The sequence below is a fragment of the Helianthus annuus genome, chromosome 5 (genome assembly GCF_002127325.2).
Source record: "Helianthus annuus cultivar XRQ/B chromosome 5, HanXRQr2.0-SUNRISE, whole genome shotgun sequence".
In the NCBI taxonomy this organism is placed as follows: domain Eukaryota; kingdom Viridiplantae; phylum Streptophyta; class Magnoliopsida; order Asterales; family Asteraceae; genus Helianthus; species Helianthus annuus.
The window spans coordinates 173,325,167-173,341,249 of record NC_035437.2 but is presented as its reverse complement, the minus strand read 5'-3'; the positions used below and the strand labels follow the sequence as shown (position 1 = coordinate 173,341,249).

Here is a 16,083-nt window from a genome sequence, read left to right as displayed (position 1 = left end):
ACGATTGAACCGGCAGAAAATACGCAAATGGATGTTAAGAAAGATAAGGCAGCGATTAGCGATTGCATATCTGTTCCAAGCAATACCAGAGAATGTTGTATTGCAAGTTACAAGTTGTAAAACTGCAAAGGAAATTTGGGAAAATCTCAAGACTAGACATGTTGGTGTAGACCATGTGCAAAAGGCGCGTTTACATACACTCATGTCAGAATTTGAGTTATTGCAAATGAAGGAAGATGACACAATAGACGAGTTCACTGCAAAGATCAATAGTATTGTTACACGGGCAAGCGAGTACGGAAGGACGTTGAATCAATCCACTCTGGTACGAAAACTTCTAAACGCCGTGCCAGATAGATTTATTCAAATAGTTGCATCGATCGAGCAATACTCCGATCTAGACACAATGACGCTAGACGAGGCTATTGGCCGGTAGATTAAAAACGTATGAAGAAAGGTTAAAGTTGAAGAAAAAGGAAAGCCCCGTGAACAATCTAGAAGAACTCTTGTATGCGGGTCATGGACAACATGTTGGAAATCGTGGACGAAGGAGATTCCATCCGTCACGAGGCCGAGGGAGAGGCAATTATCAACATAGGAGTGAAGGACACACCTCTTATGAGTCGGAAGGAACCGACAAACTACAAAGGGATGATAGCAAGCAAGAGACACCGACTATGAGAGATAAGTCAAAAATCACTTGCTACAGATGTGAGAAACTTGGGCACTATGCCTATGAATGCCCTACCAAGAAAACCAAAGAAAGTGAGACACTCTTGGTCGAAATAGAAGATGATGATGAACCGGCACTTCTGATGTGCCTACCCGTTGAAGAGCGGTAGAAACATGGAATTTGGTCGTGTGAAACGATCAAAGGGAAAAAACCGTGTGATGCGGAGGAAGATAACCTCTGAAAGGTACAACAAAACAATCTAGTGAATGGATCAGGAAAAAGTGAAGAATCCGTGAGGGAAGCAATCAATGATGAAGAACCCGTTGTGAGAGACAACCGTGAAGAGGATATTTAATCTGTGATAGATCAAGAAGAAGACACGTGTATCCTGTGACTGGGTCAGAAAAAGGAATTGTTGTGTGATACAACCGCAAGAGAGATCTGAGTGAGTCAGTTTATCAAAATCTATGAGAAATGGATTCCGATCATGTGATATGATGGTAGGCAAGTTAATAAGACCGGTGGAGTTCGTGTTGAGACAACTACACAAGAAAAGGTTCGTGTGATACAAATCAAGTACGGTCAAGACAAGTGTGAAGCAAGTTCGTGTGAAGCGAGTTAAGTGAAACAAGGTTCGTGAGAAGCAAGGTTGGTGAATAAGAAGATCCGTGTGAAACGTTGGATACCGAGGAGTTTCAAGAAAATGGAATTGATCAAAGTTCAAGATCTACAACTCAAGGATATTCGTGATTAGGGGGTGAATGAAAGTTATAATCCCTACACATCCTAAACTACAAGGGTTTTATGGTAATTAAAGAAAAGAGTGGCGGTTACAAAGTTGAGGGACTATTTGTGACAAATCAGAACTCGGTAACTACCACCCCAAGGGTGGCGAAATCCCTTGGGAGGCACCCATTCGATTTCAGCCACACACAGAGAAGGGACGCGACTCTTGGACAAGAAGACACATCCCTTCATGTTTAATTACATCCACATGTTCTAGAGACGCACCCGTTCGTGAAGAGACGCGTCTATTGGATCGCACCCATTAGAAACTATAAATAGGGTTGTAGATTTCAATTGTAATTCCATTCATGTATTCAGATATTCAGTTTATATTCAAGTTATTCAATTGTCTAGAGATCAAGATCCATTTTGGGGCCAACAAAAGTGATTGAAAAAAAAGAACATCGACATGATAGTCCTTGGTCAGTTTGCTAATTGAGAGCAACTTCTTGGTGAGATGTGGAATAACCAGAACATTGTTTAACGAAAGATTATTAGTAATAGTTGACAAGCCATTATGAGTAATTGAAAGCTTCTTACTATTACAAAATATCACTTGATTTTTACCTTCTTAGGGTGATGCATGATTGAGATCGTCACAGATGGGGGTCATGTGGTCGGTCACGCCCGAATCGACATTCCAATCGGGAGTGTCACATTTGTAACGACTATGAGCATGAAACACCTTAGCAAAGGATTCGTCCGATAAGGAAGCTTGAGAAGCATACGAACGAAGACTAGGACACGCGGATGCGTAATGACCATTGTTCAGGCAAAGTTGACAATGGGGTGGCCTACGACCACCTTGACCGCGTACCCGGCCACTATTGTTATACCCTTGAGTATTATTACCCGATAAAAAGAGGCACGACCATGCCCTTGTGAAGAATTATTTCTTGTATTTTGGGCATGAAAATCTATAGTGGGAGTGTTCGTGCCATGCAAAGATTGAGAAAACATTTCGTGATTTTCAGCTTGTGCCACCAAATCTATAAACAATGGGGCTGGTTTCATGACTCTAATGGCAGTAGAGAATGCTTCAAATGAGGGGCCCAAACCACATAAAAACCAATGAAGCCTATCGATATCGACAACGGGATGACCAATAGCAGCAAGCTGATCACATATAGTTTTAAAACAACAAGAAAAATCAATAACTTATGTCGTACCTTTCGAGATTTGTCGAAGAGATTCTTGTAACGAGTGAACATGTTCAATAGAAGCATTGCTATAGGCCATTTCAAGTGCTAGCCAGATCTGACGAGCAGTTTGGAGACCGAGAATTTCATTTCATTCTAAGCGAATTACATTGTTTTTGAAAGGTAAAGATACAACATCTAGCAAGTTGATCATAACGACATATATTAAATGCAGTTAATCTCAATTTTGTAACATTTTCTGATTTTTTTTATAGTCGTCAATTAAAAGGAGCCATTTTTCTATTTGACCAACCATCAGGAGAAGCAAATACAACGGGTACGCCAATCAATAAGTAAAGAAAATACATAAAATTAAAATGGTGTGTTTCTAAGTCCATCCTAATTGATTTCTTGCATCGTCTCATCATCAAATTCCTGCAACACATTAAAGTAACGGTCAACACATAAAGCATTGGCGAGCATACAAGTTTGATACTAGCATACGTAATAAAAGATTGTTTCAATGCAAATATGGCATAAAATGTATACTAAGGCCTAAAATACAAGGCTAGCATACAACAAATACAAGTCAACCCAAAGTGTCTACTAGCGTAATCTTATCGTCGCAACGATAAGAGCATAAAGAATGAATACTTAACAATGACCCACAAAACAGGCAGTGTGCTACTCCTATAGCGCCAGGGCCAACTATTAGGTCGGCCAACCAGTGTCGTCGCCCGAGGCCTAAATTTTCAAAGAGCCCGAAAAGTTTTTATAAGCTTTTATATATATGTTAAATTATATATATAGTATATGCATTCATTTATTATGTAAAAAAGTGTTATTAGTTCAGTGGAAAAAAATATATCGGTTTAATGTAGAGTTCTCAAGTTCAAGTCTTGGTTCCATCACCGAAGTTTTATTTTTTTAATTTATTTCCCTTTAACCGCGATTTTGGGTCCAATTCTCTTTGTCGCCTGGGTCTTTGAGAGTTCTCGGGGACGGCTCTGTATAGCGCTATACATGGTAAGGTAGACTCGTGAACTCAATGACAAGTATAGTGCAAGAATGGCTTCTAGCATGCATGTAGCATAAGCATAACATAATAGCATGTATAATTGGATTGGTTGATTGAATAGTGTGATTACATTTGTAAGTGTGAGTTTGATATTTTACATATGTTACACTCAAAGTGTGTTAAAAAATAAAAAAGAGGTCATGTATACTCACGGTTTGCGTAGAAATTCCGCAAAATTAAGTTTGACAAGTCTTGAGTTTTGGAACACCGAAGTCATCCTAAGATGGGGGAAACGAAGGTGTGTGAGTTGTGGATTCGATTGATGGATTGGATTCGGAATTAAAAGATATAAATTATATGTTTATAGTTATAAGGTACCATGAAATGGTCATGCAAGGAGGTAGGATGATCAACATCCATTAGACCTCATTATATGATTCACCAAATCACAAAATCATCAACTTAGTTGATGATTTTGGTTGGTCATGCATATAGGCTAAAATTGAAAGTACATAATTTAGTAAGTAGCCAAATGAGGACAACCCGACGAGTACATACCCAACATAGCAAGTGTTGAAGATGAGGTGGGGTTGGTTCATTTTGGTCCATGGAAGCTACTTGGAACATTGTATCATCTAGGTCACCAAGCAACCAAGTGATCTCAAACTAGACTAGTGGATTCCAATCATGGAAAAATGTTTGGAGACTTGTCAAATATATAAATCTCAAAGTAAAGTTAGTAATGGAGACAACATAAGGGGCATATTGTTACTTTTGGAAATCCTTAACAATCAATTCTCTACCTTATTTCAGTTTGTTTTATATTAGTCGCCTATATGCTTAAGTCGTTTTATTCTAGTTGTTCCTATATCAAATGCATGTCCATAAATTTGGTGGAGCTGAGAGTCATTGGAAGGTAGGAAACCGGATTTCATCATAGAAACATTCATAAACAAGATGGAATACAACAACTACAATCAAACACAATTTATACCGGTCTCATCTCTTATACGCTCATATACAACACTTTGAAAATCATTTATTTCCATTTATGCATCCATGCGAATGATGCAACGAAGACCTTCACCTTTAAGCATCAGATCAAAGGCTTTATTGATCTCAGAAAACGGCACTTCATGTGTTATGAATTTCTCCAACTCTAGTTCCTGCAACAAATCAAACAACTTGCTTAATGTTGTCGTGCTTCTTTTACATATTCTCATTATTTTATAAATAAATGGAGTTTGAATGCATGTGTTACCTTGTTCATATACTTTTCGACAACAGAAAGAATATCGGATCGCGGTTTATAGTTTCCAAAGAAGGTACCCTTCAGAGTCCTTTCGTTCAACACATTTAGGGGACTTGTCTTGAACACAGCGTCTTTATGTGGTACACCCACTAGAACAGCAACACCCCAACCCTGCACCAAATTCAGAATTCTAAATAAAACTATGATGAATGTTAAATAAATAACCATGCGAATGGTATATAGTGAGTCCATACATCATGAACACATTCAAAAGCAGATATCATAGCATCAATATGACCGGTGCATTCAACACTCCTGTCAACTCCTCCATTTGTCAACTCTGCAATCACTTCTTGCACCGGCTTCTTGTAATCTTTTGGGTTCACAAACTCTGTAACCCCAAATTTCTTTGCTGTTGTAACAAAAACAAAAGTAATTATGATTAGATATGTGTATACACATTTTAGCTACAATATATGTAAATTTTTTTAATACTTACCAAGCTCAAATCTATTGGCATTGAGATCAACCCCAATGATCCTTGAAGCACCAGCAATTCTTGCACCTTCAGCAGCCTAATCACCAATAATTCATTAGCAACTAAAATACATTCATACAAATTAGATATTTTAAGTGTCAAAATTTGTGAAAACTTACAGCAAGTCCCACAGCTCCCAGACCGAAAACAGCCACTGAAGAGCCTTTTTTCGGTTTTGCAACATTCAGAGTAGCTCCTAGCCCTAAGAAACAAAAAATATTTTCTTTAAGGTCGAAAAAATCCAACAAAACAAGTGATCAAGTAGTCTAAATAGATGTGTACCTGTGGAGATCATGTTTTAAACTAAATATAGGTATAGGGGTCGTTCTGTAATTAGTATTAGTTAGTTTTATGTTGTAATTAGATTAGTTAGTAAGTGCGAGGACCGGAAGCGACAAGTTGAAAGCTTGTAACCTACAAACTTAATCAAGCGACGCGTCTCCTGGAGACATACCTCTTCAGATCGGCGCCAACAAAACAGGAAGCAACAGACATGACGTTTCAAGCAAGAGGCACGTCGATTCAAGAGGAGACGCAACCATTCATCGCACCTATTCGTATAGTATATATAGGGTTCATGTATGTCAATTGTAATCATCACTTTTCATTCAATACAAGCAAGTTTATTGTTCGTCTGATTCTCAATTCTTTTATATTCATACCTGTGATTCGCATGTTCGATTACCAACAGTGGTATCAGAGCATCACGGTTAATCGATCCAAGAGGAAGCAAGAAAGAAAATCACAGTGCAAGATTACGAGCAAGAAACGATAATCTGGGTTTGCCGATTGAATCAGAGAATCAGAGAACCGGGCGACGGTCGATTTCGTAAGTGTGTTTTTCTTTTGATTTAGTCGAACCACCAAAAAAAAAGGAACAATAGGGTCACCGTGGTTTTTCATGTTCTAAAAAAAAGGTGAGTCAGAGTTGATTTTTGGTTTGATTCCAATTGGTTGCATCAAGTTTATTGTACTGATTCATTAAAGAATCATAAACAAGGATCACGAGTTTCGATTTTAATTGCAAGTTAGATTCTTTTTGCAAAGCCATATTGGAATCACAAACATAGAAAAGTAGGTTGTTGTCTCATTTTTTTAAGTAAAATTCAAACGACTTTCAAAAGGGAAAAGAAATCAAATTTTTGTACATTGAAAAGGGGATCATTAGCATGTTTTAAAGTAAGCAAGTCAATTTTTGAATCATAAACGATACGTATAGCAAGAAATCGAACCCGTATCGGTTCTAGCAAGTCAAACCGATTCTTGGTTCAAATAGCAAGTTCCGGATCGTTTGGTTCAAAATAGCAAGTAGCACGTCGAATCATCACGATTTAGTCTAGCAAGAAACGACCATTCTTGGTCAAAGCAAGAAAAAGCAAGTACAGCGGGTCGATTAAATTAAGTCCGATTAGCAAGTTGGTTGGATATTTTTTTATCACTCGCAATAGCAAGTTAGCAAGAATCTGATCAGAAAGTCGGTCAGAACCTGATTAGCAAGTGGTTCAGGGTACATAAAAAAATCTGATTAGCAAGTCGGTCAGAAACGCAAGAACCTGGTTAGCAAGTTGGCCAGACGCAAGTACTAAGTAAGAAATTTGATCTACTCGGTCAAGAAAAGGATCATCCGATCACAAGCAAGATAGGCAAGAAAAGCAAGGCGAGAAAGAAAGGAGGCATGACAGAAAAAGATGGAAACGCATCAACGTCACTCCACGAGCAAGGGAATGTATCTCTTCAATGCCCAAAATTGAAAGAGACGAATTACACCCAATGGGCAGTTATGATGGAAACAATCTTGAAGGCATATAGTCTTTGGGAAACAGTTGTTTCAACGGGAGGGATAAATGAAAAGAAGGCGCACACAACGAAAGCACTTATCTTCCAAACGTTACCGGAAGATGTTTTGATGCAAGTTGCGCAATACGAAAAAGCAAAGGAAGTATGGGATGCAATCAAAGTTCGTTATCTCGGAGCAGATATGCCACGTCTACAAACGTTGAGGAGCGAACTCGAAGTTTTAAAGATGGATGAGAACGAAACAGTAAGTAGTTTCGCAAGCAAGTTGAGTGGTATGAAAGCCAAATTTAAAACTCTCGGTACCACTATCAAAGACAAGAAACTCGTAAGGAAGTTACTTATCTCCGTTCCGAAGAAGTTCCTACCCATCGTGGCAAATATCGAACAATATTCAGAAATAGACAAAATGCCATTTGAAGAAGCAGTGGGAAGAATAATAGCTTTTGAAGAACGTCTCAAAAGTCAAGACAAGCAAGAAGATAATAATCAAGGAGGACTCATGATGGCAAGTACAGATAACAAATTTGAAAGTTTGCATCATGGAAAGGGTCGTAGTGTTCAAAACTATGGCAGAAGTCAAGGACGTGGAAAAGATATGGGTCCAACAAACCAAGACAAGAGCAAGTTCAGATGTTATGATTGTGGAAAACTTGGTCATTTTGCAAGAGATTGCACCAAGTGGAAAGAAAAGGAGAAAGACACGCAACAAGAAGCCAATCTCGCATTGGAAGAGGAACCAATGCTACTGCAAGTCAAGCAAGTTGAAGACCTTCGTTAAACTATATTTAGTTTAAGGGGGAGTATTGATGTTTTAAACTAAATATAGGTATAGGGGTCGTTCTATAATTAGTATTAGTTAGTTTTATGTTGTAATTAGATTAGTTAGTAAGTGCGAGGACCGGAAGCGACAAGTTGAAAGTTTGTAACCTACAAACTTAATCAAGCGACGCGTCTCCTGGAGACATACCTCTTCAGATCGGCGCCAACAAAACAGGAAGCAACAGACATGACGTTTCAAGCAAGAGGCACGTCGATTCAAGAGGAGACGCAACCATTCATCGCACCTATTCGTATAGTATATATAGGGTTCATGTATGTCAATTGTAATCATCACTTTTCATTCAATACAAGCAAGTTTATTGTTCGTCTGATTCTCAATTCTTTTATATTCATACCTGTGATTCGCATGTTCGATTACCAACAGAGATCCCACAGCTGAGGACACAAACTTTGTCAAGAGGGGCAAGAGGGTTGATCTTTGCAAGACACCCAACATGAACAACCGTGTACTCGCTAAAAGTAGAAGTCCCCACAAAATGGAAGATGGGTTTGCCGTTGATCGAGAATCTAGATTTCTGATCGTGAAGCATGACTCCCCTGTCGGTGTTGATCCTGAGAAGGTCACACATGTTGCTCTCTTCGGACTTACAGTGAGCACACTCTTTGCACTCACCGGTGAAAACGGGAAGAACATGATCCCCTGGCTGTAGATCAGTCACTCCTTCCCCAACACTCTCCACAACCCTGTGTTCATATTAATCAAATCGATCAGGTTATGTATTTCAAAATAATTCAAACTAATAAATGTTACACAAGTTTTTTAACTAGATACAAGAATGGAACATACCCTCCAGCTTCATGTCCTAAAATTCTTGGAAATACAGGATTTTGCCCCTACAGTAATTAAAGCTTTAAGATTAGATAATTGATCTAAAAAATAATAATAATAAATAAAATTGATTGAATTTAAAATGCTTACTTTGGCTTCCCAGAAGTAAACATCAGTGTGGCAAAGGGAAGTGAAGAGGATCTTAATTCGGACTTCCATTTTCTGCGGTGGCGCCACTTCCACTTCTTCAATCACCAGCGGTTTTCCGGCTTCCCATGCCACCGCGGCTGTTACATCAGTTAAACTTACATGTTTACATAGGTTATAAAAAGACTTGAAAGATTGAAGAAAAGTAGAAAACGCTTACCTTTGCATCGAATCACTTGACCATTAGTGCTCGACATAATTGTAACTTAATCACTGTAAAGAATCTGATAAAAGTAGTAATTGTTTTTGTTTGCTGTTTGATATGAATCTACAATATGAAGATTTGGGTATTTATAGGGAAGATATAAAATAATTTAATGTTTTTAACAGCTATGTTTGGTTGAATATTGAACTGGAGAAGTTGTTATTTGTGAGTTGAATAAGTTAGTAATCAAGTGGCTAAACCAGAATTGGATACCAGGAACCAGGTTTTGGGTTTGCTGGTTCTGAGTAAAGAAATACTAATTGTTGGTAATCGAACTTGCAAATCACAGGTATGAAAAGAATTGAGAATAATAAACTTGCTTGTATTGAATGAAAAGTGATGATTACAATTGACATACATGAACCCTATATATACTATACGAATAGGTGCGATTGAACAGTTGCGTCTCCTCATGAATCGATGTGCCTCTTGCTTGAAACGTCATGTCTGTTGCTTCCTGTTTTGTTGGAGCCGATCTGAAGAGGTGCGTCTCCAGGAGAGGCGTCCCTTGATTAAGTTTGTAGGTTACAAACTTTCAACTTGTCGCTTCCGGTCCTCGCACTTACTAACTAATCTAATTATAACATAAAACTAACTAACTACTAATTACAGAACGACCCCTATACCTATATTTAGTTTAAAACACCAATACTCCCCCGTAAACTAAATATAGTTTAACAAAGGTCTTCAACTTGCTCGACTTGCAGTAGCATTGGTTCCTCTTCCAATGCGAGATTGGCTTCTTGTTGCGTGTCTTTCTCCTTTTCTTTCCATTTGGTGCAATCTCTTGCAAAATGACCAAGTTCTCCACAATCATAACATCTGAACTTGCTCTTGTCTTGGTTTCTTGGACCCATGTCTTTTCCACGTCCTCTTCCTCCTTTGAAAGATCCTTGTCCTTGACTTCTGCCATAGTTTTGAACACCACGGCCCTTTCCATGATGCAAACTTTCAAACTGGTTATCTGCACGTGCCATCATGAGTCCTCCTTGATTATTATCTTCTTGCTTGTCTTGACTTTTGAGACGTTCTTCAAAAGCTATTATTCTTCCCACTGCTTCTTCAAACGGCATTTTGTCTATTTCTGAATATTGTTCGATATTTGCCACGATGGGTAGGAACTTCTTCGGAACGGAGATAAGTAACTTCCTTACGAGTTTCTTGTCTTTGATAGTGGTACCGAGAGTTTTAAATTTGGCTTTTATACCACTCAACTTGCTTGCGAAACTACTTACTGTTTCGTTCTCATCCATCTTTAAAACTTCCAGTTCGCTCCTCAATGTTTGTAGACGTGCTTTCTGAACCATATCTGCCCCGAGATAACGAACTTTGATTGCATCCCATACTTCCTTTGCTTTTTCGTATTGCGCAACTTGCATCAAAACATCTTCTGGTAACATTTGGAAGATAAGTGCTTTCGTTGTGTGCGCCTTCTTTTCATTTATCCCTTCCGTTGAAACAACTGTTTCCCAAAGACTATATGCCTTCAAGATTGTTTCCATCATAACTGCCCATTGGGTGTAATTCGTCTCTTTCAATTTTGGGCATTGAAGAGATACATTCCCTTGCTCGTGGAGTGACGTTGATGCACTTCCTTCTTTTTCTGTCATGCCTCCTTTCTTTCTCCCCTTGCTTTTCTTTCCTATCTTGCTTGTGATCCAATGATCCTTTTCTTACCTAGTACTTGCGTCTGGCCAACTTGCTAACCAGGTTCTTGCGTTTCTGACCGACTTGCTAATCAGAAGATTTTTATGTACCCTGACCCACTTGCTAATCAGGTTCTGACCCACTTGCTGATCAGATTCTTGCTAACTTGCTATTGCGAATTTGATCAAAAAAAACTATCCAACCAACTTGCTAATTGGACTTAATTTGATCGACCCGCTGTACTTGCTTTTTCTTGCTTTGAATCGTGATGATTCAACGCGCTACTTGCTATTTTGAACCAAACGGTCCGGAACTTGTTATTTGAACCAAGAATCGGTTTGACTTGCTAGAACCGATACGGGTTCGATTTCTTGCTATACGTTTATGGTTTGGTTGGTTTGATTTGCTTTCATCAATGATTATTTGATTTAATCATTTAGAAAACAATTTTAATTCTGATTTAAACTTTCGATTTTACAAAAAAAATATTCATTCACACTTTTCAAAAAAACTTCGATTTACTTCCTTGAATGAGTGAGTTTTATATAAAAAATTTCAATGAACCACAATCAATTCACCAGATTATTTAATTTTAAAACTAAGTATTGATGAAGCAAATCAAAACTTACGGTTTGGAGATCAATTTCTTTTCGATATTGATGAAAAAAATCTTCTTGCCTATTCTTTTCTTTTGATCGAAAACGAACACCGTGGCTTTGTTCTTGACAGATAATGATTCTCCGATTCAATCGGCAAACGCAGATAATCGTTTCTTGCTTGTAATCTTGCACTGGGATTCTTCTTGCTTCCTCTTGGATCGATTAACCGTGATGCTCTGATACTAATGTTGGTAATCGAACTTGCAAATCACAGGTATGAAAAGAATTGAGAATAATAAACTTGCTTGTATTGAATGAAAAGTGATGATTACAATTGACATACATGAACCCTATATATACTATACGAATAGGTGCGATTGAACAGTTGCGTCTCCTCATGAATCGATGTGCCTCTTGCTTGAAACGTCATGTCTGTTGCTTCCTGTTTTGTTGGCGCCGATCTGAAGAGGTGCGTCTCCAGGAGAGGCGTCCCTTGATTAAGTTTGTAGGTTACAAACTTTCAACTTGTCGCTTCCGGTCCTCGCACTTACTAACTAATCTAATTATAACATAAAACTAACTAACTACTAATTACAGAACGACCCCTATACCTATATTTAGTTTAAAACACCAATACTAATGTATTTATTATTTTACTGCACAAGTTGTCATAGTTTTTTCAAAATTTACTTTTATGTTTTACGGAACATGTTCTCTAGAAAAGTTTTTATTCCACTATTTGAATACTTATAAATATTATTTAAATATAATTCAATATTAATATAAAGGAGACTGAAAATGAAAAATCAACGAATGATCATTTTAGAAAATTCAGGTTTCAAATATACACTGTTATAAAAAGGAATGCCCCGAGAGGGTAAAAACAACAATGATCATTTTAGGTAAAAAAAACATATCATCTTATTTTTCTCTCTACACTATCCATGGAAGGTGTTACAACCTATTTGTGCGTTTGCAAAACTGAATCGAGCCAAGTCGGCTTGTTTTTCTTAACGAGCTAAAATATTGGGTTTTGGCTTAGCTTTTCAAAAGCTGAGTTAGCTTGTGGCTAGTCAAGCCAATTCATTTATTATTACCCTTTAGAAAAAATTGGCAGATTCAAAGAAAGTAAAAATACGGTTATCTGTGTTGTTTTTCTTTGCTATTTAACACTTATAGATTTTTTGGTTTTTATTTCAATTTTATTGTTCAATAAAACTGAATTATATGAAATATCGGAGTTGTTTTGCAATTAAAAATTAGTATATTAACTTTTAGAAACTAAGGTTTAAAATTATGTTTTATATTTAAGTAATAATTTGTAGGGTTACGGTAAAATGAAACCTCCTACGAGTTGTAAGAACTTATAGAACTCGGTCTTACAAAAGAATTTTTCAAAAAAGAAAAATTACAAAAAATCGTTAAAAAATCAACTTTTCCCAAAAAAAAAACCTAGTTTTTTATTTACACCAGCCGTAATATTGTAAAAAGCTGATGTGAATGGTCGTCAGCTTTCTACAGCAGCTGTAAAGGGCTGAAAAACACCACTTAGAATATTTTTTACGACCGTCTTTGTAACGTTTTAATCTAGAGGTTTGCAAAAAATGGGGGTAAAACTCGCACGGGAAAGTCGAGTTCTCTAAGTTCTCACAACTCGTAGGAGTTTTCTCTTCATACGAATCCATAATTTGTATATGTATAAAACAATTAAGGCTAAAGTATATTCAAGCTAAACGGGCGAACCAACGAGCCAGCCACAAGCCGAGCTTACCTTGGCTCAGGCTTGACTCGTATACTAGCCAAGCCGAGCTGATGGCTCGTTTAGATAACCAAGTCGATTTCGAGTGAGCAACCTATTGTTGCATATGAGGGTTTATCTTTTCGTTGTGTTTTTGGTCATCTCATATGTTTAAGAGTAGTTGTGATAGATGGTGTTAATTGTTTTCAAATCACAAGAATTTGTTTGACGTATTTGTACTATTGTAAACCGGTAGCTTTTTATTTACTGTTTTAATAGTTTTAAGTCATTTTATTCTAGTCTGATTTAATTGTATTTTTACGGAGAGAATTAGGCATGTTAAATTATAAACAGGCCCGGCTCGATCATTTTGGTGGCCTAAAACGAAGTACAAAGTTGAGGCCTTAAAAAAAACTGGCTGAAAATTTTTAACTTCAAGAATGAAAAACATACCTGTTCTACTCAAAATTCTAACCCTATAAATCATGCGCCTTGTTTCAAGTTACAACCCTTACGACCCAACTGCCAAGCTAATCCTCTAAGGGTGGAGGGAGTGGTCACCAAATGGTGAGTGTTTAAACTATTTTCTAACCAATAATGTCATGTCATGTCAAGTCCCCACTTCATTCCCCATTTTGCACTCAATCACTAGCAATGGTCAAACACATGGAGAGTGGTAAACAATTTTTTTTAAAGAAGATAAAGTTGTGATTGGTTGGAAGGGGTTGGGACCCACCATTAACTCCCCTCCCTCCCACCTCTCTCCTCTTCAAACACTCGGTGAATACTCACCGATCAAGTCCCTCACCATTCACCGAAGAGATGTCACCGAAGGGGTGGCAATGGTTCCCCACGCGGCAAACTCCTCTCCCCGCTCCACCCACCTAACCCACTTCGCCCACCCTAAGCCCACTTTATTGTAAGCCCAAAATCGAAAACAGGCTGTATAAAAAAATTAGACTGGAGGCCCTATAAAATCGGTGGCCTAAAGCCCTCGCTTGAGTTTACTGACCCATGGGCCGACCCTGATTATAAAGAAATTAGTTTTTAGGAAATCTCAAATATCATAAGTTTACTAATATTTACAACAACATACGTGAATATCAATATCAATATAAAGAGTAAATTACAAGTTTTGTCCTTTATGTTTGTCCCAAATTTCAGGCGTTGTCCTTTACCTTTAAAATTGATGAGTTTTGTCCTTAATGTTTCAAAATCTTGCACGTTATGTCCTTTAGGCCTAATTTTGTTAGAATTTTCTGTTAAGTAAAGTCATGTGTCTTGCACACAAGGGCATTCTTGTCATTTTACTTACCAAAGGACTATTTAGTAAATAATTTGTAAAAAGGGACTAATGTGTAAAAACCATTTATATCCCCCACCCAATCATCTTCTCTCTCTAATCTAATCACAGATCTCCATTCCCACATCTTCTCCAACTTTTTCTCTCTAACTTTCCGCATACTCTGTTTCCACTTCCATGGCAGGATCGACCAAGTATACCCCCATTAACAATAGTACCCTACCCTCAGAATTCAACTTCACCAACATATTCACCTTCAAAACCAAAAGATCTCGAACTTTCGCCTACATATTCGTTGCTTTCACCGTCTTTCTCGCCTTCAATCCCTCGCAAAATCCTTCATCCCCATGGTTCACTAACAACTTCACTCGCTCAAGCTTTAGGATCTCTAGTAGTAGCACAGGTTTGCAACCAAATAGTACACTTAATTCTTCTTCTGATTCTGCTAGATCTCAATTTTCTTCCATTTATTCTTACTTTTTCGCTAACAATTCGACACAATCTGCTCATAATTCAACGGTTTCTAACTCGAATTTGAACGCAACTGTTTATGGATCTGGAAGTGTGAATAGTGAAGCACCGATAGTGAAGAATAATCAACCGACGTCGATGACCAGGGTTTAGAGAGGAGGAGGGAAAGAAGGAAAAATGGGATGTGCGGCTGATGTTCTATCTGGCTAGGGTTTCATAAGAAAATGGGGGAGAAGGGTTAATGTGTGTGCTTAAAACACTTGCATCTTTAAATGTGTGTGCTTAAAACAATTCACGCATATAGTTTTCCAGAACCTACTGTCCATGAGTTCAGGTTTGCATGAGTTCAGGTTTGCAGCCTTGATTAAAACAACTATAAAGCCTTTTACTTTTTAATTCATTCTGACTTTTTAATTCATTTTGGAGAAGGGTTTAAGCACACACATTTTTTATTTTTGGGGGTTTTTGATGCAAGTAGCAGTGCTGGTGGCAGTGGAGGGTGCTGGTGGCGGTGAAGGGTGGTGGTGATGGAGGTTATATATATACAAAATAGTCCCAAACTATATATTACTTACACAATAGCCCCTTAAATGGTGAAATTACAATAGTACCCTCATGTGTCTTGCACATGATCAGTTTTAACCAAAAAATCTAACTGGGTTTGCCTTAAAGGACATAACGTGCAAGATTTTGAAACATTAAGGACAAAACTCATCAATTTTAAAGGTAAAGGACAACGCCTGAAATTTGGGACAAACATAAAGGACAAAACTTGTAATTTACTCCGATATAAATAAAAAATACATGTTCAAATAGTAAAGTGTTTCAAAAACTGATATTCATTCCTTTAAAAATTTCTTTAAAAATGATATTTATTTTTTAATATGATAGACATAGGAATTATGGTTTTTTAAGCCAAACCTGGGACGAGTTTACCTATTATATCTGATTCTGGCTGAGGTTAACCGTATTTGATCGATTCCGAGTGATTAGATGGACTTGAAGAAAGTTTCCTCAGCATCATACCTTGTAGCGATTACTCGAGGAACACTAAATAGCAATGTTTTTAAACCCGGATCGGACTGGCCGGTCGGACCGGTC

At 37.6% G+C, this 16,083-nt stretch overlaps 1 protein-coding gene across 1 annotated transcript; it reads right to left on the bottom strand.

Annotated features, from left to right (window-relative positions):
- Positions 1–4,525: 4,525 nt before the first annotated feature.
- LOC110942211 (alcohol dehydrogenase 2-like) lies at positions 4,526–9,322 on the bottom strand. Its single transcript, XM_022183958.2, has 9 exons — positions 9,180–9,322; positions 8,963–9,099; positions 8,831–8,877; positions 8,402–8,727; positions 5,526–5,608; positions 5,368–5,443; positions 5,123–5,280; positions 4,878–5,039; positions 4,526–4,782 (listed from the first exon to the last, which is right to left on the bottom strand). The coding sequence occupies exons 1-9, from the start codon at positions 9,214–9,216 to the stop codon at positions 4,666–4,668; spliced, it is 1,143 nt and encodes a 380-aa protein (XP_022039650.1). The 5' UTR covers positions 9,217–9,322; the 3' UTR covers positions 4,526–4,665.
- Between the last annotated feature and the right edge of the window lie 6,761 nt (positions 9,323–16,083).

Coding starts and splice junctions, on each gene's coding strand:
- LOC110942211 (XM_022183958.2), bottom strand. CDS start 9,216: ATGTCGAGCACTAATGGTCAAGTGATTCGATGCAAAG. Junction 8,728..8,830: donor TTAGGACATGAAGCTGGAGG/GTATGTTCCATT, acceptor ATATGAACACAG/GGTTGTGGAGAGTGTTGGGG. Junction 4,783..4,877: donor TCGAAAAGTATATGAACAAG/GTAACACATGCA, acceptor GATTTGTTGCAG/GAACTAGAGTTGGAGAAATT.